Source organism: Amblyraja radiata, chromosome 17 (assembly GCF_010909765.2).
Source record: "Amblyraja radiata isolate CabotCenter1 chromosome 17, sAmbRad1.1.pri, whole genome shotgun sequence".
Lineage (NCBI taxonomy): Eukaryota > Metazoa > Chordata > Chondrichthyes > Rajiformes > Rajidae > Amblyraja > Amblyraja radiata.
In genome coordinates, this window is record NC_045972.1 from 38,114,826 (window position 1) to 38,138,588 (window position 23,763).

General features: G+C 41.1%; 1 protein-coding gene across 10 annotated transcripts in view; it reads left to right on the forward strand.

Annotated features, from left to right (window-relative positions):
- LOC116982780 (FH1/FH2 domain-containing protein 1-like) overlaps positions 1-23,763 on the forward strand; it is a 235,332-nt gene that overhangs the window by 193,182 nt on the left and 18,387 nt on the right. For 4 of the 10 annotated variants that reach the window (XM_033036207.1, XM_033036210.1, XM_033036212.1 and 1 more), the window contains 8 exons: positions 5,187-5,330; positions 6,058-6,950; positions 13,119-13,274; positions 15,755-15,937; positions 16,616-16,735; positions 16,841-17,002; positions 18,736-18,926; positions 22,039-22,231. In XM_033036207.1, the coding sequence (XP_032892098.1) occupies positions 5,187-5,330; positions 6,058-6,950; positions 13,119-13,274; positions 15,755-15,937; positions 16,616-16,735; positions 16,841-17,002; positions 18,736-18,926; positions 22,039-22,231 (2,042 nt within the window). The remainder of the gene's footprint in view (positions 1-5,186; positions 5,331-6,057; positions 6,951-13,118; positions 13,275-15,754; positions 15,938-16,615; positions 16,736-16,840; positions 17,003-18,735; positions 18,927-22,038; positions 22,232-23,763) is intronic. The other 6 variants (XM_033036209.1, XM_033036211.1, XM_033036213.1 and 3 more) reach the window with 4 other exon arrangements.

The window sequence follows — 23,763 nt, forward strand, 5'->3', positions numbered from 1 at the left end:
GCAAAAAACATTAAAGCATTTCCAAGGGATTAGAGCCATACAGCTTCACCACGTCCATGACAGCCGTGAGTGCCTAATTGCACTGACCCCATTTTCTGCCACTTGGCTTGTATTTTTCTGCCATGGTGTTTCAAGCGCTCATCTAAATATTTCTTAAATGGTGTGAGGATTCCCGCTCACCGGGCAGTGGTTTCCAGATTTTATCATCTGGACTAAAAGTTGAGAAAAAAACTGACCCCACTGGTGAATGGGTTCATCTGGTGATGTAAAAGCCACAGGGAAAAGACATTCAAGGAAGATAAGAGATATTTTACACCCATTGTTGTCAGGATATCAACAGCTCTCATAATGAAAAGCTGCGGGAGACAACTGAACAAGAGTTGGAATGTGCCCGTGGATGAAGACCCCACTCGATTATGGTCCAAGGCAGTGAGTGTGCGTCTGAGCAGTCTATGTCGAAGATAGACACAAAAAGCTGGAGTAACTCAGTAGGTCAGGCAGCATCGCTGGAGAAAAGGAACAGGTGACGTTTCAGGTCAAGATCCTTCTTCAGATTGGGGCCTAGGTGGCCAAGGGATATAATGGCCAAGAGACTCCCAGTAAATTTCTGTGATTCTCGAAGTCTGTGGTCCCTGTGTCTCTCAAAATAGTGGTCCTAGCTTGTCATGTGACCATAGTCTTTTCCATGTATTAAATGGCACCGGACAATGAGACTGGAGGAAGATGCCAACGAGGAGTAGGAATTTGGGGACATCTTTAACAGTGTCCCTCATCTCTGAACTCTAGCATCAGGTGGTCAACATAGCACAGGGAATGCCTGAAATTGTGCATTTGATGGAAACTGAGTGAATGGAATTTCATTGTGAGTGTCTTTTATTCAGTGATACACTATTTTAGCCGTGGAAATTATGTAACTCATTCTGGAGAACGCGTTCAGAAAGACTGGCTCAGCTCAGTCAGTGTAATTGGTAGACACAAAATTCCAGAGTAACTCAATAGGTCAGGCAACATCTCCGGAGAAAAGGAATAGGTGGCGTTTCAGATCAAAACCCTTCTTCAGACTAAGTGATTCAGAGTGTAATCGGTAATCGCCAATGAAAGAACTGACCTGTATTCTGAAATTCAAGATAATTAAACAAATACATCATAACACCGTCAATTGTAAGAACAGAAAATAAAAACACATGTTAATGACTTTGACATAATCTGCAGGCTGGTGGGACATCAGAGGCTACTTGTATTGTGAAGTTACCAGGTGTGAGTTCACAGGATCAGGCATATGCATGACTGGGGGTCAGGAGGATTACAAGACCGGGGCCTTGGCATTTTGGGGTGGGTCAGGGGAGGTTGGCAGGAGATGCAAGAAATGATTAAAGTTAAGTAGAGACCTTATCTGATATGGGCATCGATCCGGCGTTGAACTGGGAAGATTTAATTGTCCTGGAGGAGCCTAACAATGGTCCTTCCTGGAACAAGCTCCAAAGGAGTGATGGAATTACATGATTTCCTTCCCATCTGCCAACAGATCTGAACAATTCTACATTTCCTTGATCATCGTCTGCTTTGTTCTGTCATTTTCGCACCCTACATTGTCCTTGTACTCTTCCATATCTCCAGTTTCCCTCTCCCCTGACTCTCAGTCTGAAGAAGTGTCTTGACCCGAAATGTCACCCATTGTCTCGCTCCAGAGATGCTGCCTGTCCCGCTGAGTTACTCTTGATTGAATGGCAGAGTAGACACTGGCCTCATTCTACTCCTATCACTTATGAACATTTTGTGTCTATCTTCAGTGTAAACTAGCGTCTGCAGTTCCTACTGATTTCCTGCATGTCAGGGTCATGAGTGCCCATCGTCAGGCTGACTCAAATTGGAAACAGTTGCTATGGTACTTCAGTTTTGGAGGGGGAGGGGGAATTATTTTTAATTGTGTAACACTGGGGTAAATAAAAGCATTATGTTTCTGGGCATTCATACCGTAATCCCTCCCTCACCCGCAAACAGTAATGAAACTGCTCTACGGTTGTATATTTGGAAGTACTGTATATACAACAGCAACAGTACGGGGGAAGTTTAAGGGGTCACACAGGGGTGACATACCAGTTATGATGATCTTCTAGAATGCCTAATTGCCTCTTAATGTTAACATGACAACACATTTTGCCGAGATCGTTTGAAAAATAACATATTGGAACTTCGTAAAGATTTTTTTCTCTGCAAGATCAAATTGTCATTTTAAGAAAAATATATTGCACTTTTGACTAACTATGCAGAACGTTGGCATTTACTGTGAGGATCTGTCTCTTCCTCTCTTTGTTTCTCTCACTCTGTGTAGAGATCTATATCAGTGACTTTGTCACTGATTTATGGCATTTATGACATGCCAACAATGTTGAAACCTTCAATGGTGCAATGGCTGAGAATATAGAGAAGATACAATGTCAATGTTTAGGTTCTGCCGTTTATTAATATGATGGCCTATTAAACTGTGGGGGTTGGTTAACACTGGAAGCTTATGGGCTCTTATAACATTTGCTGTTGACTCACTTTTCTTTAATCAGAGAGTTGTAAATCTGTGGAATTCAGTGCCACACACTGTTGAGGAGGCCGTCATTGGATATTTATAAGGCAAAGATCGATAGATTCTTGATTAGTAAGGGTGTCAAAGGTTATGGGGAGAGGGAAAGATAGATCAGCCTTGATTGAATGGCAGAATAGACTTGATGGGGCAAATGACCTAATTCTGTTCCTATGACTTATGAACCTTCTGTGACTATCCCCCATCTCCCACCCAACCCTGCTGGTCCATTGGTAAGTTGTTTTCCCCCAGCAGCACAATTGTGTTAATACCATCGCATTAACTAGGTGCTGATTGACCCATGGAAATGTTCTCCAGCAGGATACTTAAGGGCATCTCTTGAAATGCCCGAAATGAAAATCTATCTGGGATCCAAGTTATTAATGTTGAGATAATATTGCCACAAGTAGGCTAAATAACACAGATATTCAACTGTAATGGAGTGCAATGCAAACCAAAACCAAATGCTAGAGATTTCCGCTCATCATCTCCCATGTCGTATGGAAGAGGCAACAACAACAACTGCACTTCTAACATTGAAATACTCAACACAAACAATACATGTATTTAATAACCCCAAATCTGACAATGAAGGAAAGAAAAAGCTGTCGGGGCAAGTGATCAATGCTTAGTGAAAGGGGTATGTTTTAAAGAGTGAAATGTTAAGAGCAGAGTCTTTAAGTGCAAGTGGGTAATTCAATTCACATGTTCAAATAACTCGTTTTAACAAATATACTAATTTTTAGGTGTAACTGCAACCAAAAATAAATATGAAAAATAAATATTCACGATCCTTTTTGCAACCTTCGAAATGTTATCAGTGCAAAAGAAGTTAAGTATAGGTAAAGATATTATGAAATGTTACATGATATCCACTCTCTTTACAGATGGGGGCAGTGTATTTCCTAAATATTCTGTTTTTATTTTGGAAATGCAGAAATGTGTTCAATGCCTGTTTTCTAAATGTAATGGAAATCTTTGCATTACTTTCCTGCAGAAGATTATATAACTGAAAAGAGGAAGTGTAGCAACATATTGGTCAATTTACTGACACATGCGTTCACATCCCACAGTGTAGGAAGAAATTGCAGATGCTGGTTTAAACCGAATATAGACACAAAATGCTGGAGTAACTCAACGGGACAGGCAGCATCTATGGAGAGATGGAATGGGTGATGTTTCAGGTCATGACCCTTCAGACCTTTGACTTCTTCAGACCTTTGTCTGAAGAAGGGTCTCGACCCTTCACATCCCACTATGTCAGCTGAGGAATTTAAATTTGTATGAATAAAAGGAAAATGGAGTTAGGATAATAGCTGGTCTAAATAACAGCAAGCATCAAACAACTGGATTATCCTAAAACCGCATCCCACTTAGTTTTAGTTTAGAGATACAGCGCGGAAACAGACCTTTCACCCCACCGAGTCCATACCGACCGTGGATCTCTGCACATTAGCACAATCCTACACAGTCTAGGGACAATTTACATTTATACCAAGTCAATTAACCTACAAACCTGAACGTCTTTGGAGTGTGGGAGGAAACTGAAGATCTCGGAGAGAACCCACGGGGAGAACGTACAAACTCTGTACAGACAGCACCAGTAGTCAAGATCGAACCCGGGTCTCCGGCGCTGCAAGTGCTGTAAGGCAGCATCTCTACCTCTGCGCCACAGTACTGTCCTAACTTACTCTGATATGGCTCGAGATTTTTTGTACGGCCTATCTTGCAGGTCATATCCCACAGCCTTGCTGTTAGTAATACATGACACAGGCAAAGAAACATAATATGCTTTACCAGCCACGTTAACTCACTTTGTTTAACTCAATTGGAAATGCTCCCGTTCTTCTTCCTATCCCTCTCCCACTTTGTCTGTTATTAAAAATGATTTGGTGAAACAAAGACTTGCAGATACTTGAGCAAACTACAAAGTACTGGAGGAACTCAGTGGGTCAAGCTGCATCTGCGGAGAAAATGGATTGACGTTGTTTCCTGTTGTGGCCCTTCTGCCAACCCGAGAGCCAACCCCAAACGTCACCTGTCCATTCCCTCCACAGAGCTGCTTGTCCCGCTGAGTTCCTCCAGCACTTTGTGTTTTGATCAAAAATTATTTGTTTTCTCCCGTTCCCAGTTCTGATGAAGAGTCTCGGATCTAAATCATTAAGTGTTTTCACAAATGCTGCATGACCTGCTGAATGTTTCCAGCATTTTCTGTTATTATTTCAGATTTCCAGTATTTGCAGGCTGTTTATTTTTCTTGTACTCCACTGGCTGTCTGAAGGTAAACTCTTGTAACCAAATTGTTATCACAGTTAAGTCTAGCTAAATGCCAAGACCAATAATCACTCCTAAGAAACACGTTGATCAGTGTGACTCAGTACCAACTATGGACATTTATGCCGGCGTAATCAGCTGTTATTTTAGTAGTTTGTTCGATGAATAAATTCTGAGTTGTTGCTTCTGAGCGAATGTAATATTGGGACATATCAGGATGTGTTGATGACAACTGAGGGGTTTTTTTCCACACTGTTAACTGAGAGGATGACTGATCCTGAAAATATATACAGAGCTACAACAGAGGTTCAGTAAACCAATTCATTCTTCTTTCCAGCAGTTGAAGTGCTAAGTGAAAAGGAGCAACAGAATGAAGCGTTAAATGAAAGAGAGCCATGTTCAGCCTCCAGCAGCTCTTCCACCAGCAGTACGTTGGAGAGGGAAGAGAGAGAAGACAGACAGGCGGGCGATAACGAGACAGGCAAGAAAGATTGCATCTTTCAGTATCCGTTCATTCCCCATGAGCATACTGTAGGAACATCTGCTACTAACGGTCATGCAAACTGCGAGGGTAGACATTCCTCTATAAATAGTGAAAAAAAAGCTACTTCTGTAAAACTCAATCTCATCATTAACTTCAGGTGATGATTTCGCACCCCTTCACTACACCCGCCATTGCTTTATTTTCTTCATTAGTTCAGGAGACTTGTTGCTTTTTAACAGTACCAGAGGTTTTTGATATGATCAAGAAAGCTCTTGGATATTTGCCAGGCAATACACTTAGTTGCTACTCCCTAGCTCAGGGAAAAGTAAATTACTTGTAATTTGAAGTTTATGTTAAAGTATGTAAATTGTTTAGATCAGATGGTCACGTTCGTGCTCGGTGCAAAACAAATGTTTCACTCTGTTTAGTTTCTCCTCACTTTGTGCACTCCACGCAGTGGAACCTGCAGCAACACTTCCACTGTACTTTTGCTGTTCAGAAGAGTAGCATTATTTTTCTTCCTTGACTTCAAAATGGTAGCGTGTGGAAATTCGGATGTTTGTTCCAATGTTGGTCACCACAGAAGTAAGCAAATGTTATTGTTTTACTGTGATCCTGAATTTGTTTGTTTTGGGTTTGAATCTTGGGTTGAAAAACTGTGTAATCTCTTTACTTGCTTTTGAACATCAAAGGGCCATTACTATGCTTTCTTTTTGTTTGGCAGCAGGACAGTGCCTCATCCGTCAGTCCAGTTTGGATCAGTGCAGTGCTATCTCCAATGACAAAAAATTCATGCTGGACATGTTGTATGCAAAATCCGAGCCCAGCGACCTGGAAGTAACCCAGGAAGAGGTCCCTACTGCGATTGAGAAAAAACTCTCAGAGGAGGCTCTGGTGGAATCCGCGGAGAATTTGATCAGACACTTTTCCAGGCAGGACATCCATCAGAATGTGGAAAGCCCAAAGAAACCTGCAATTGAAAGCATCCCTGGGAATGTAAAAGCCACGGTGGAGAGATTTGCTGAACCTCAGATCAAGGTTTTGAAGGAACAGTTTAGCATTGATGGAGAACTGAATGAGAAGAATGGGGAGAAGTCTCCCATAATTATGCCATTGAAGAAAGACTCTGAATACATGTGGGATCAACTTGAAGCAAGTCCCAGAGAGCTGAAGATCAAAGACTTGGACTTCACAGATCTCCGAGATGAGGAGGACACAGATGTTCTGGATGCAGACTCGGGTGTGGCCGATAAACCAGCTGCTCCATTACCGAGTAGTTCGATGGTTCCACATGTACCACCACCTCCCGGGTGTCCCCCACCACCTCCCCCTCCCCCTCCCCCTCCACCGCCATCCTTTGGACAAGTTCCAAGCCCCCCTCTCCCTCCCCCACCTCCATCATCTAAGTTATCATCGCCGCACGGAGCCGTTTCTGCATTTGCAAATAAAAGAAAAACTGTTAAGCTCTTCTGGAAGGAACTAAAGCAGCCAGAGGGCCCTTTCAGGAGCTGTAAATTTGGCCGTGGAACAGTCTGGGCCTCCTTGGATAAAGTGACTGTGGACACCACTAAATTGGAACACTTGTTTGAATCTAAAGCCAAGGAACTACCTACAAAGGTAAGGGTTGAATTATATATTCACAAGGTCTAGGAGCAAAATAAGGCCTTTCAGTCCACCGAGTGCACTCCACCATTCAATCATGGCTGATCTATCTTTCCTCCTCTACCCCATTCTCTTGCCATCTCCCCACAACCCATGGCACCCGTACTAATCAAGAATCTGTCAATCTCCGCCTTAGAAAATATCCATTGACTTAGCATCCACAGCTGTCTGTGGAAACAAATTTCACAGATTCACCACCATCTGACTAAAGAAATTCCTTCTGATCTTCTTTTTAAAGGTACATACTTTTATTCTGAAGCTATGGCCTCTGGTTCTAGGCTCTCCCACTAGTGGAAACATCCTCTCCACATTCACTCTATCCTCTCCATAATCACTCAACCCAGGCCTTTCACTATTCAGTAAGTTTCAAGAGGTCCCCCATCATCCTTCTAAACTCCATATACCTGTAATAAAGGAAAAGAGAATCTGCTGCGTTCCAAAGATTGTCATAATCTGGGGCTTCAATTTGGAATTGAATGGCTACTTTCTGTTTCAAATGGAATAAAAACATGTCATTGTATACAACAGGTTTATATGTGCAAATATTGAAATACTGCTCTCAGGGTCAGTAGGCGATAAATGTTTTCTGCAATGATTTTGGAATGATACTTGAAACTTTTCATATTGTAAAATTGATTACGATTATGGGAAATAGAGTCATACAGCATGGAAGCAGGCCATTCGGCCCATCATGTCCACACTGAGTGGGCATTACACCTGTATCAATCCCATGTACCAGCACTTGGCCTGGAGCCTTCTATGTCAAGGTGATCCAAGAGGGCATCTTACATGTTAGCAATGCTGCTGCCAACACTCTCCATGGTAGTGCACTCCAGGTACTCCTCACTCTCTGGGTAACAATGGACCCCCTTGGATTCTGTACAAGTATCACTATACATAAGCACATATACAGTTTGGATAAGCATCTCAGATACAGTACATGTGCATTGTAGTAGTACACTGAGACTGTATACAGAGTCACCAGAATTGGCACCATTTTCAAGTCCTAGTTGTTATATGTGTAGAGTTGTTAACATGACCATGAAGGCCTGTCCTCCTGGTGAGGACAACGTTGTAGGGCTGGCCTGGCCAAGCGTAGCCGTTGGTGTCCTCCACCACTGTTCCACCACTCTGTGCCGTTGAAGACCACATCTGGCCCACGTTCTAAATTCAGGTCCAGGCTGTCGCAGGGCCTCCAGCGGCCCACCCCACCGTCGAGTCACTGCGCTGCCTCCAGCAGCCAGTCTGCTTACCGGTCCTCGTCCAACTTGACTCTCTCCACTCCGGTCCACCATGGGGTGAGCAGGGACGGGCTCGGCAGCTTCACTCACTGGCCGGGTTCCCGGTTCCGCAGTGGGCGAGCCAGTCCCGCTGTCGGCTGTGGCTAGGGCATGCTGGGACATATTTGTCGTGTTTCAAAATTTCTCCGCTCCTGTTAAAAGCACTTGAACTTTTCTCTGGGTCATCCAAATAAGCAATCAAAAGCCGACAGTCACGAGATCTCTGTGGAGCTTCAAATTCAGAGGCAGACTCTCAGTCTCTAGCTCATTCCGAAAAATACATAACTGATTTACTTTGGTGGGGGGGGGGGGGGAGAGAAGGGAGAAGGCGGGTGATACAAGACCGCCTGTAGTTGAGGAGCTGAATAATAGTGGAGAGGGAATGACTAGCTCGGCATTGGTGCAGCACAGAGGGATTAGTCGGTCAGATCTATCAAAACACTGGGGCTTGTGACATTCAAGGTGTGGAGATCAGTGTCTGAGAAGTGACCAATGTGACTTGACCAAGTCCGGTCACTGGAATACCCAAGTCACGTGTATCTAAAGTTGCAGGTTCCAGTCCTGGATCATGCAGCAATGCCAATTACTCTGGAATTTTTGAGTCTGTATTCTCTCCTTCAGGTGTAAATTCTTGTTCGAGATTTAAAAGAAAACTGAAGAACTCTTCTATCACTTTCACTCTCATCTCTTCCTTATTAGTCCAAATTGCCCCCCCCCCCCCCCCCCCCACACACACACACACACCATCCCTGCCTGTTGTTTCTGTCTGCTGTTTTAAATCATTAAGCATCCAAAAAATGATTTTCAACCATTTCCAAATCAAATTACGACATTCTGGAAACATTATTTGGGTATTCCAGTGGACTGACTTTGGCAAGTCACGTGGTACTTCCCTGACACTGACCTTCACACCCTGAATGACACAAGCCCCGGCACTTTCATAGATCTGACCAACTAGTCTCTTGGTGTTGCCTCCTCAAAGCACCAGTGACTAGCTAGTCATTCCCTCCTCCAGTCTTCTTCAGCTCCACAACTACTGGTCATCATGTGTCACTCACTTCCCCCCATCTCACCCTGGTCCTGAATCTGAAATGATCATTTGTGTGCTACTCAGTGGCCAATCAGTGTGCTGTCATGGCAGGGAAACATTTTGTTGCACTTACATATGCAGGAACTAACCTAGTTAAGAGCAAATGTCAATGAGTCAATGGGCAATTCCATGGCCTTTGGTGCCACCAGTAACAGTGAGCATCTTTTGATACAAACAGAAATAAATATACTTTTTAAAAAGAGATACACAATTATCACTGTATATTTTTTTCTATTTTTTCCTTTCCTCCCCTTTTATTGAACCTCATCTAATAAATTTGATAGACCGAGGCGACCCTATTCGTTCGGTTATCTGGTTTTCTCAGTAGACTGCGTTGTATGCTGTTATATCCCATTGCCCCGGAATCTGTTCCTTTTATTTTATCCAAGGCTCATGGACTCCTATAGCATAGAAATAGGCATCTAAGCCCATTTTTCCTGCACCAACTATCAAGCACCCATCCACAAGAAACTGTTTTTCCAATTTCTTCATACTTTATACTTGGCTGTTTGCGATTTTGTTGGTTTCTACCTTATTCCAATGTTAGTGATGGGTTCATAGAGTGTGATGCAAATAATTTATTCTGTCAATACAGTATGTAAATATTCATGTCATTGTATGGAATTACAAATCTATGTAGGATGCTGCCAAAACATACCCCGTTACCAGTGCAATATACCACAATTATAAAGTTTCAACAAGGCCAGCTTATTCAGTAAGATTGACTGTGGAGGTTGGGAGAGGCATGCAAAGTAGTGTAAATGTGGATGATTTCCCTGCTGGTGATCAGTGGCTTTAATGCATCGTGTTAGAGCGGTCAACATTAAGAACTTTTTACAAAGGGCTTGTTTTGGGTTAACCACAGATTATAGCTCCCGATGCCCTGGCAGAGAGGAGGGAAAAGAGATTGCAATACAATACAATACTGTTTATTTGTCATTTGAACCTCACATGAAGTTCAAACGAAATTTGGTTTCTGCAGTCATACAAGAAAAGAACCAAGACACACACCAACACAATTTACACAAACATCCATCACAGTGAATCTCCTCCTCACTGTGATGGAAGGCAAAGTCTTGTCTCTCCCCTGCTCTCCATTCCTCTCCCGAAGTCAAAGTCAAAGCCCCCGGCGGGCGCTAGCAAATGAATAAATATAATTGGGCACACTGCTGACTAATGTTAAAATACATATCCATCTTCTGTAGTGACGCAAGACGTAGCTGGAATTCCTGATGAGTGCTACCCAAAGCAAATTCCTTGTGAACTCATCGGCAAAATTAAAGAGCCTTGGTTGTAAGCTCGCATGAACTCACTGGTTTTTGCACTTAAACTCACTCTCTGAATCATTTCCTACTAAAATAACGAAAACGTTTTTAACTGGAACAAAGATCTTTCTGATAGTGATGATTTTGGTCTTTGGGGAAATTAAAACTCTTAAGATTCCTGGCCCCAAATATGCTCACGGAAGCAATAAAATGTCATAATAATCACTCCCAGGTTTTACATTTGTTAATGGATGAATTTTTAAATATTTGAAAGTATAAAAATATCTGTCTTAGAGTAATAAATATTCAAGTAGTTGAGAGGAACTTGCAGAAGAACCAATGTTCTGTTTAAGCACCAATGAAAGTCATGCTGACTTGTAAAATTGTTTTTAAAACAGAGTTACTGTGGATTACTAGTGGTCTGTTTTACAATCTATTACTTGAAGAGTAAATGAGTTAAGAAATCAGTGTGAGCTGCTGTGTTTGCACAGGTTGTAGACGATTAGGTTAAGATGTTCTCTTATGATTGTTGTTGACTACCATGAGAACTGCTGGGATAACGTGATTGAACGTCAATTAAAGGTTTAGTTGAAACTTCAAACACGGACAGGAAGGGTATGAATATTTTGATTACTGAGTTTATTAACTTAGGATGGGTCTTTATGCTCCTTGGATGACAGCTATATTTCATTTGGTATAAATGCAGCTTGTAATATCTTGACATCATGAAAGATGCTTTAAAGTCAATCGGGAACTGACCAGACGATCAGTATGAAGTTTCTTCCACAATAGTCATTCTACTTCCCAGATTTGATGGTGAGCTTCAACAAGCATTTTGACCACAAAAGCCTTACAGCAGAGCCTGTTTCTGAGGTCATCCAGTATCCACTCACATGCACATACAACAGGATGCCACAATTGTCCTAAGGCTTGGAGGTGGTAATAATGGCTGTAACTGGTTCTGCACCGAACTGTGATTCACTGCAGCATCTGGCTGGGTTAACCCCACTCATTAGATACACATGTAGAGCTGTCAACTTCAAATAATCATGTGCACAAGTATTTCATTTTCTGAATAAGCATGAAAAGGAAAGGCTCGCTCTTATTTTACAATATTCCTCAATGGAGGGATTCTTCATTTGGCTTTGAAAACCCATGACGTTAAACATAGAGGTTGGAAAATGGCTGTATTCATAGGAATTGTTGGCTGCAAAAGGATTAACTTATATTCCACTCGTAACGTACGTACTCTGTGGAAGTGCACTTGCAAAGATCAGCGCCTTTTCTGAATCTTGGCCTGAAAGAAAAACTTGCGCTTCTCTGCCATTAGTCATGACCTCATGATGTTCCATAACTACATCCTAAACGAGGGACTTGTGAGGGCTAGTCATGTTGTAAATGTAAGGCACATGGTGCATAACACAAACGCTTAAGATTTTCAGGAAACCAATAAATGTAACATTTATTCAACATCTCAGTTCGGTTTAGTTTATTGTCACGTGTATCGAGATACAGTGAAAAGCTTTTGTTGCATGCTAACCAAACTCACCTAAGGGAGCAATTATGTTACAAGTAATGAGATCCAGTCCTTGAGTATAGTAGCCACTTGTCTGCATCACAGTTATCTCTGAGATAGATCATGTTGTTTAGTTTAGAAATACAACATGAAACAGACCCATTTGGCCCACCGAGTTTGTGCCAACCAGCGATCACCCCGTACACTAACACTATCCTACACACTTGTGACAATTTACAATTTTTACCAAAACCAATTAGCCTACAAACTTGCACGTCTTTGGAATGTGGGAGGAAACCAGAGCACCCGGAGAAAACCCACGCGGTCACGAGAAGTATGTATAAACTCTGTACAGACAGTATCCGTAGTCAGGATTGAACCTGGATGTCTGGTACTGTAAGCTCATGTTGTTTGTTCTGATTAATTTGTGATTCCCATATATTAATGGGGTTAAAAACTAAAATGAACTGTTACGTGGGAAAAGGATGACATTTTCATAATACATGATAATAATACCTTATTATAAAAATTGAATATTTGATTACTAAGGAAATATACTTTGCTGCATTACACAGGCATTATGCTTCCACATGGCCTAGCTGGCCACATGGAACAATTTCTTCTGCTGCTCCATGAGTTTTTCTGTAATCCCGTTCTTCCAAAAAAATCTGATCTGGGGAAGCTGATGCGCAGCAAATTGGGATGGAAAGGATTCGCCAACTTCCTCTCTGCAAAGCAGTTGATAAGAGTTTCATTTGAATCTGTTGAACATATATTGATAATTAATGTAAGGATGTACTATAGATTGGTTTTGCAGCCAAATCTACAAGTAGGTCAGGTAATTGGGATGCAGTGCAGCATGGATGAAGACATGGGGTGGGCGTTGCTGATGGTACAACAACTATTGCACTTATTTTTAGATATTTTTAATGTACAAGTTGACTTAACACATTGTAATGTCTTAACTTCTAGAAAGGAGGAGATGCCAAAAAGCAAGGATTAATCATACTGGATCCAAAGAGAAGTAATGCGATTAACATTGGTCTTACGGTGTTACCTCCAGTACATATTATCAAAAACGCCATTCTCAACTTTGATGAATATGCGATCAACAAAGAAGGCATTGAGGTAAGGAATTTAGACTTGGAATGGTGCAGTGGTGCAGCCAGTAAAGCTGCTGTTTCGTATTTTTAATCGCTAGGTACCGTCCTGTCCTCGGGTGCTTTCTGTGTGGAGTTTGCTTGTTCTTTTTCACAATTGCATAGATCTCCTGCAGGTGTACCACTTTCCTCGCACAACCCAAAGGATGTGCAGGTTGGTAGACTAGTTGTCCATTTTAAACTGTGTGTAGGTAGCGATAGAATAGGGAAGGATTTGAGGGAAATATGAAGACAATAAAGTGGGATTAGTTTAGGATTAGTGAAATGCAGGCATGATTCTCATTGCGGTCTTTAGAAGGCACAAGGTTTGTTGATTGGCCCTCTGAAAGTGCAGGTCTAGATCAGTTCACATATAGATTTTGCCAAAGATTAGGGAATAAACAAAATGCTGGAAATATTCAGCAAGTTGGGTAGTATCTGTAGAGAATTGGAGACAACATTTCATGTCAATGGGCTTTTATCAGAACAAGAAAACATACTAAATAATACCAGAAAAGCAGATAAAATGGGGAGAGGAGAAAACCCCCTCAAGAAGACAGCTCTGTGATAGGTGAGATGAAAGACGTGACTGAATGACAAAATTGATGATGGTGCCAGGCAAAGAAAGATGGAAACGGGAGACATAATGAAAAGGCATGGTCTAGAGTAGGTGTAAATCGGAAAAGTTTATCACTATCACAATTTGTTGAACTTGATCATGAACTTGGAAGGCTTTTATGTAATCGGCAACGAGCTGTTCCTTATTCCTATTTCTTAAGTTTCCAGTTTTATTACTCGTCCTTCCATGACTTTTCCCATGATTTCAACCACTTGTCAGCACCCTATCCTAAAAATCCCATTTATATATCGCTCAGCCTGGGAGTTCATGGAGAGGGTAAAGTAGAAAATATATGATCTGGATTTCGGCTATTTAGCCTATTTGGTCTATGCTGGTAAAAATATGATGCCTCTTCAGATAATTTATTTTTTAACTATCCTCCACTCACTGCATTTTCCTAGAAAAATACCTGCTCCACTTCTTAGATAGACTGTTTTACAATAGACTAGAGGTACAGGAGTAGGCCATTCGGCCCTTCGAGCCAGCACCGCCATTCACTGTGATCATGGCTGATCATCCACAATCAGTACCTCGTTCCTGCCTTCTCCCCATATCCCTTGACTCCGCTATCTTTAAGAGCTCAATCTAACTTTCTCTTGAAAGCATCCAGAGAATCGGCCTCCACTGCCTTCTGAGGCAGAGAATTCCACAGATTCAGAACTCTCTGGGTGAAAAAGTTTTTTCTCATCTCCGCTCTAAATGAATGGATTGTTTTGATATGAATTGTACAACCTTTCTCTGCCTTCAAATCCTATGTTGACATTGTGTTGTCCATAGCCACAAAACTGTTTCGACTAAACTTAACCATGTGATGTTCAATAGTTTTTAACTAAATAGTTTTTAAACTAATAATAACTAATATAACTAATATAACTAATCCCATCGGCAAGTGGGGTTGAGGAGTGGCAATGGACATTAGGGATATACAAATATATACCTTTCTGAAAGCAGTCGAATGTAACTATCTGTACATAGCCTTCACTAATCTCTACTGTGCCCTGAGAATTTCAGCAAATTTACTTCAGCCATTACAAAGCTGGCAGCACTCTGTGGAAAACTTTTTTTAAAAGGCTGGAAAGAAATGTATTTCAGTGCTGACGTATCTTTAAAAATATGACAACATTTTCCCATCTCAAGGAATATTCCGCAGCAGAAAATAAACTGTAGTTCTGGGTAATCCCAGAACTTTGATTTTTTTTTAAATCTTGGAAATTTTCCACTATTTTGCTTTTTATTTATCCTTATTCATAGCCTAACTAATCATCTGCCAGCATTTTCAGGATAACATTTTGTATTAGACTTTGCTTCACATATGTAATGTGCAATCATCAATCACTTGTTGTAGGACAACCGGAGTATCCAGAGAAAACCCACGTGGTCACAGGGAGAACGTACAAAATCCGTACAGACAGAACCCAGAGTTGTTGCCGTACAGCTTCAAAGACCCGGGTTCGACCCTGACATCTGGTTCTGTCTGTGTGGAGTTTGCATGTTCTCTGTGTGACCATGAGGGTTTCCTCTGGGCGCTCTGGTTTCCTTTCACATCCGAAAGACCAGTGGGTTTGTAGGTAAATTGTCCCTAGTGTGTAGGGAGCGGATGAGAAAGTGGAATGAAATAGAACAAGTGTGAACGAGTGATCGATGGTCGGTATGGACTCAGTGGGCCGAAGGGCCAGTTTCCATGCTGTATCTCTAAACTAAACTAAACTAAAACTTGACATATGCAATACATTGAAGGTTTTACTTCTCCATGGAGTTTAATAGTTAGCTTTGAGAATTTCTGTCAAAATAATTCGCTGTTTGTGATCTCATTTGCTAACCCTGTTCCAACCCACTCATTCTTACTGCAGAAAATTTTGACCATGGTTCCTACCGAAGAAGAGAAGCAGAAGATCCAAGAAGCTCAATTGGCAAATCCCGGTGTTCCCCTGGGCACAGCTGAGCAATTCCTTTTGACCTTGTCCTCCATCAATGGGATCAAGGCCAGGTTGCAGCTCTGGGCTTTTAAACTAGATTATGAGGTCATGGAAAAGGTGAATATTTATGATACAATGTTAAGGAATGCTACAGCTTTTAAAATAAATGGAATCTCAGTTCGAGCAAATGGATTTTCTCTCAGGTGTACTGAATTCTGTGTCGTGTTGAAATGAAAAAGATTTGCATTGAGAAACATAGAAATATAGAAAACTGTATGTATGCATGCAGTGCTTCATAGATTAAAGCTTTCAAGATAAAATGCAATTCGTTCCCTTTTAAGTAATTAGCAGCCATGAGAGAAGCCCAAATGCTAGTGCACTTTAGATGATTTTTGAGATAATGGACAATTTGTATAATTCTAGATATCTAACTGTATATCATTTACCTTTATTTGCTTCTTAACATCCACATTGAAATATTTGAATTGGCAGACATATGTCAGTTACCAAACATTAAAGTAGTCTGCAAATTACATTGTGGAACATGATGATCTTTCATTGCACATTGGATATGCAACGTTAAAGTCTGGAAAGAGAGGCTTTTAGTTGAAGGGAATAATTCAAGAAGTTTGTACATCTGTTCATTAGCTAAATATTTATACTGACAAATATTTATACTTACAGCTGCACATTTAATACCATAATGACTAATTGCACGATTAAAATTACCTCTAAAGAGAAAGTTTGAATATAACATTTTTTTTAGTATAACTATTGATTTTTTTTTAATCATAGGAAATAGCCGAACCATTATTTGACTTGAAGCTTGGAATGGAGCAACTTGCAAAGAATAAAACTTTCAAATCAGTTTTGGCAACACTGCTTGCCATTGGAAATTTTCTGAATAACACGAGTGTAAGAAATAATTCTATTTTCAAAATGAAGGGATTGCGATCAGAAAACCAAAGAATTCCATGCTTTAAGTTAACATGTTCCATTTATTTCCCTCCCCCCCCCCAGGCCAAAGGATTTGAACTGAGTTATTTGGAGAAAGTGTCTGAAGTAAAGGATACTATCCAGAGGCAATCTTTGCTGTATCATACGTGTAACCTGGTGGTGGAGAAATTCCCAGACACAACAGATGTGTATTCAGAAATTGCAGCAATCACAAGATCTGCCAAGGTAACTAGCAAGAAGGGAGATGGCCTCCTGCGCTCAGTGCTTGATAACATGATCCACACAGGTTAACTGCCATGTGATGTGTCTACTACTTTGATCATCAATGGTATTCAGTCTAATTCAGAAGTATAGCTACTGTGTGGTGTTTGGTCAATGTTCAAAGCATCATAGTCATAGAGTCATACAGCGTGGAAACAGGCCCATCGGAACAACCTGCCCATACCGACCAACATGCCCCATCAAAACTAGTCCCACCTGCCTGTGTTTTGCCCATATTCCTCTAATCCTGTCCTATCCATGCATCCTTATAGTTATTTATAACTCTAAACCAGTGGTTCTTAACCTTTTTGGCACCAGTACGCGAATACGCGAACAAAATACTGTATGTGATATGTACCTTTGTTAGGTTCCTAAACATGGGCTCCACAAATTGATGTTATTTGTGTCCCCTTCATGACCCCCGGCAAAGCCCCCAAACGACCCCCATAGGGGGTCACGGCCCCCAGGTTAAGAACCACTGCTTTAAACCCTACAATATGTCTGGGAATCCTACCCCAATACTTCCTTATCATTGACCTTACTCTCCTTGAAGATGTAAATTAAAATCCACCTCTGGACCAAGTTATTTTGTCCAGTTATGCTAATGTTCTACAGCCTTGGGATGTTTTCGAGGGGCTGAATGACCTAATCCTGTCATATGATCTTGCTAGATTTTAGACTTTAGAGATACAGCGGAGAAACAGGCCTTTAATCCCACTGAGCTGGCGCGATCACAGGGAGAACATACAAACTCCATACAGACAGCACCCGTAGTCAGGCTCTAACCTGGGTCTCTGATGATGTAATGCAGCAACTCCACTGCTGCGTCACTCTGCCGCCCAAGGTGCTACATTATTAATACCATAAAAATCCAAGCTGTTGCAATTGCACACCTGCAGATTCAGATTCAGATATTGTCACATAGACCGGGGTGCAAAGAAATTCCCTGTTTGCATGAAGCTCAAAGAGTGAACAATATGCATGGTAATGGCAGAAGCAACAATAAATGCAATGATAAATTTAAAGCCGAAGAATAGTGCAAAGATTGTGCTGCAATCTGTAGTAGTGCATGAGAAAGCTAAAGTGCAATAATGAAATAATCAAATGAGGAAGAGTTAAGAGTAGGAATATGTGGGAAGGATTTTGTGCTAGTGATGTAGTGTTCAGATCAGAATCATTGTGCTCCGCATGTTGGGACTGGGGGCTTTGCATCCACATGGAGTTTCTCTTCCCATTCCAATATTCAAACCAGGAGGGAAGCAGATTATCAGCCCTACCAAAATACAAGAGCTCTGGTGGAAGTGTAACTTTCTGAAAATCAACCCTTGTTTATTTTAGAAGAACATTTTAACTTAAATAGATTAGTTATCACTCTAATACAAATGCCAGAGGATTTACTTGCAATCAGAAAATAGAAGTTATCTTTCCCAAGATAAGCAAATGAAATTGGCCCCAAATTGAATCATTTTGCATGTTTTTAGTCCACAAGTACGTGATTTAAAACTTCACTGATTTACTGAATTTAATAGCTATAATGCCAAGTCTTTCTGATTACCGGGTGACATTTTTTGCCAGCTGCTGTAATTCCTACACTGTGAATTTACGTTCTATTTCTGCTCTCTCCTGCAAGTGTTATACGCGATGCCAAGCTGTTCTTGGGCTGTTCTCATAACATGGCCTGTGGTCTGCGTTCACAGGTTGAATTTGACCAACTGGCAGAAAGTCTTGTTCAGCTGGAAAGGAAATGCAAGGCTTCGTGGGATCACTTGAAAGTGATAGCTAAACACGAAACAAAGCCTGTTTTAAAAAATAAGATGACAGAATTTCTAAAGGACAGCACAGAAAGGATAATAATCCTCAAGGTGGTACATCGTAGAATAATAAACAGGTCAGAACTTCATTTTCAATGTTCTTTATGCTTGTCAGGCTTGGTGTTTTGGTGAATGAAGGTTTATGTAAATCTTCAGTGGATTAACAATTGAGGATTTTTCCATAATCTGTTTCCCTTCATTCCCTTATTCTTATCTTCTTTTGCAACATGTGTAGCCTGGTCCTGAAGTAGGCCATTCAACTTAATTTCCCTCTGGTGCACTCCAACTTAATATTCCCAACTTTGATCCATACCCATTGAAACAATTCACTTTTTGCAAACATATTCAATTAAATCCTAAAAATATGATCTGCTCTAATGCCATGCATCCTGGAATTAAAGAAAATATGCTTCCACAACTCTTCTTTGCGCAAAACATCTACCCTGATTTCAGTTTGCATTGGGTTACGTGTGTGTATGTGTCTCTCGCCTGTCTTTGGCTCCAGCACTCGGCTTCCATTTTCTTTCTCTTTTCATCTCTCTCCAAAGCTCAATTCTCCCCTCCCCACAGTTTCCTCTCCCCCTTTCCCCATCATTCACTCTTCCTCTGCCCCCTAGTTCCCTCTCCCCCCCTCCATCTGACTCCCTTCCTTTGGCTCCCTGCCCCCTCCCCCGGTTCTCTCAACCCCCTTCCACCCCCCCAGCTCCCCTCTTAACCTCGCCCCGGTTCCCTCTCCCTTCACCCCATGGTTTGCTCTCTCTGATTACTAGGGCTCCATTTCCCTTCCTCCATGGCTCCCTCGCCCTCTTCCCTCCGTCTCCCTCCTTCCCCTACCCACCACTTCCTCTCCCTCCTTTCCTCTCCCTGAAGCTCCTTCTTCCCCTCCCACAGCTCCCCCTCCCTGTGTCTCCTCCACCCACCCTGTGCTCTGTCGAGTACAAAACTAGTAGTACATCACGTGATGACTTGTCTATTTCCCTTGCGCAGTACAGCTTTCTGGTCTAAGTTTTAGAAAGACATTGAACAACAAAGTTTTCATGTTTAGTTATTTTTACTTCTAGCCAGTTTCCAATCTCACGTCAGACCACAACCCTAAGTTTTATAATGTTAGGAATAATCGGCAGTAAATTCTTAATTCTGCCCAAAGTCACTATAAATGCCTGGTGGGTATTGGGAAGCATCTTGCTTGCTTGAATTTGTGCCAGTTTACCAGGATCTAGTTTGCACCCAGAGAAGAGGGATTGAAATGCAAACATGTGTGACGCCTGTATGTAGCAATGTTACAAAATTTTGAGATTTTAAAAATCAAGTCTGCAATTTATCCCATCAGATAAAGCATAAAAATAAGTTTAATTTGACACCTAATTCACTTTCATATCTCAAGTATTTAAAAAGTTATGGCCATTTTCATACTGGGAAATGAGCATCTTGTTCCCTATTGATTTTCTATGGACATAACAAAAAAGCTGTGATCGTGAACAGTCAAAAGCCCATAACTTTCTTAAAAATTAAGAGAACTGAATGAAATTTTCAGTTATCATAGATTGAAGCATTCTGAAACAAATATAAAATTATCTTACTTGGATGACCTGAAATTAAAGCATATAATTAGTTAGTTACCTAATTGTAGCTAATTTCAGACTTCAATTACTAGATCTAAACATCTATCCATTTCTTAATAAATGATTAACATTTTTAAATAGCCTAAATGTCCAAATAATATTCACAAATAATTCACAATAAAACATGATTTTTAAATCTCATTTACATTAATTTATAGCCCAAATGGAAGGAATTTAGTGTTCAATTGCTGTAAATTAAAGTCCATTTAAATCAGCTTTCCAGTGGGTTCCTGTGAACGCGCTGGTTTAGAACGTTCACATTGCGGTAGATTTGTGCCCCCAAATGCCCAGAAAAATACTGCGGGATATAATGGGCCCAAAATGAGCTACTCGCAATATTAAACTTTGTATAAAGTGATCTTTAGAAGCCCTTTTTAATGTAAAAATATACAGCCTACCTTCTGCTATTTGCTTTATGAGACCTTGCGGTTGCTGGTGTTCGCGGGTTTAGAGGTTGATTTTTAAACTACTATAACTATTATACGTGGCCTTTAAAATTAATAATAGCTTTTGCGACGGGGTCTTCCAGCGATTTTTCGTTAATAATTAACTAGGCTGAACATCTTCGATTTGAACAGCCTAGAGAAAATCGCGTTTTAAACCCGCCCCCCTCTAAACGGCGCCAAAATCGCGCACACCCGCAGCGGCAGATTTTCAGCGACGCTTCAGGTAGGCTTTGCAACATACCTACTGTATGGTCGTGAATAGTCGCCCAAAGAGTCGTACCTTTGTCTGGTCGCCACTGCATTTTCAACATGTTGAAAATTTTCGGCAACCTGCTGTGACTTTGACGGTTGCCGGCAAGTCGCTGAAAAATTTGCATATGTGGGACAGGCCCTTTGCAGCACCAGAGAGCCGGGTTCAATCCTGACTACGAGTGGTGTCTGCATGGAGTTTGTTCATTCTCCCTGTGACCACTTAGGTTTCCTCCGGTGCTCCGGTTTCCACCCACATGACAAAAACGTGCTATTTGTAGGTTAATTGCCTTTTATAAATTGTCCCCAGTATGCAGGATACAACCAATGTATGAATATTCATTGGTCTCACCGACTGGCTGGGTCAAAGGACCAGTTTCCACACAGTATATCTAAACCTTTTGCACCAAAGTATTATTTTTTTAATGTAATCAATAAAATAACAAGTATAAAATAATCAAAAGAAATGTACAGCCGAGGGATGACAAATTTGGAATTGTCATATATGTTATTTAATAAACCATACACAAAGTTTGTCATGAGAGACTTATAACTCTCTCAGGCCACTTCATATCGTGGAGCCAGCATTTGTCAGCAATTTATTATATAAAGTTGCTTGTGTCCCTGCATACTTCCTGTACTTGATCAGCAGTACTTTCACACTTGCCTGGAACATCACAGGCACATAATTGTTGACTGTTGGTGCTCTCTTGTGGAGGAATCTGATATACCTAAGAGTTGTTACTGTTCTTCCCACCTATTGAAAGTAAATCCCCAGCACGTGCCTTTGCTGTAGAACTAGGTTGAATTCAATGATCAGGCTTTTATTTATTGACAAGAGTTCTCAATTAATGTTATATTTTTTCTTGCAGGTTCCACACTTTCCTTTTGTACCTTGGTCACCCTTCATCCACGGCCCGGCAGATGAAGATTACCAGGTTCTGTAAAATAATTAGCGAGTTTGCACTGGAGTATCGGACTACACGAGAGCGGGTGCTGCAGCAGAAGCAGAAACGAGCTGCTTACCGGGAAAGGAACAAGACGCGGGGCAAGATGATCACTGAGGTTTGTCTGTTTAGAAGAACCAGCTTTCTCTGTTCTGTATTATACACGTGTAGGAAGGAACTGCGGACGCTGGTTTACACTGAAGATAGACACAAAATGCTGGAGTAACCAATGCTGGAGAAACGACACCTTTTCTGCAGAGGTGCTGCCTGTCCCGCAGAGTTATTCCAGTGTTTAGTGTTTATCACCGTTGTAATAAAACTCGGCCATGCAATATTAAATTTGATAAAGCTAGAGCTTTCATCCATGGAACAAACATTCTCGTGCAGGTCATGTTTTTAGCCGGTTTGCAAATACGATTAGGGAACAGAGTAGAATTAAAACAGAAAATACTGGAAATTCTTATCAAATCAAGCTGCATTTCTGATGGAAAGTCAGGGACCTGAAATGGTAACTCAGGTTTTCTTTTCACACATGCTGAGTAATTCTAGCATATTCTGTTTTTATTTCAGATTTCCAGTATCTTCAATTTCTTGGTTGTGAGTTGATGGGTGTAACTGCTGGAAAGTGACTTAGAATTTAAATGCATTCAATCTTAAAGCAGGCAGTTTTACACTGGAGAGATTAACCTCAATGTCCTTCTGTTGTTGGGCTTCTAATCTTATTTGATTTAATCCAGTGAGTTCACCACTCCCTCAAGGAGATGACTGGGGGCAACTATTTATTCATGAGAAGCTCACCAGGACATGCTATTATTGACACGGACGTGCAGATTATTGGCACGGGGATGTAATAGCAATGTATTAATCTAATACGAGACTTATCATTCTCTCTAAGACACAAGCCATGGAATATATGCCATTTGCCTGCATGAATGCAGCTGGAAGAATTTTTGAGGAGCTCAATGTAGCAATCTACATGATTCACACCGCATTCTACAGCTTAAAACATCTACCCTCCCATCAACATGAGTTTGAGTTTAGTTTATTGTCACATGTACTGAGGTACAGTGTGCATCATATTCTTACTTTAAAGTAAACCGTCTTAGCAACTTGCTGTTCTTCATCTAACTAAAGGAAGGCAGCAAATTGGGGGGGGGGGGGGGGGTAAAGTCCCAACTCTACTTTGTAAGCGCCCTTTATGGGTGACTATTTGCATACCATGGCACGGTATGCAAGCAAAGAATTTTACTGTGACTTGTCACATGTGACAATAAAGTATTCAATTCAATTCTTTACCTTCTTGCTCAGATTTCCAATACAAAGCATATTTACAGGTGTACGGTAACAATAGGTCAAAGAGCTGCCTGCTGTGCTGTGCTGTGCATTTTTTTTTACCTTTTAAGATCTTTATCATAGTAAACATCCTACATGCTCCATGGAAAAAAATGTGAACAAAACTGCCACCAAACTATGCAAGGTATTAAGCCAGATGACTAAAAATATGATGAAAGAGCTGGTTTAAAATTAAACCTTAAAGAACAAGGAATGAACTGGAGAGGGTGTTACAGTACACAATACACAGCTCACAGTTTCAGCAACTCGTTTCCAATCCCAGCCTTTTATGCTGTCTGTGTGGAGTTTGCACATTTT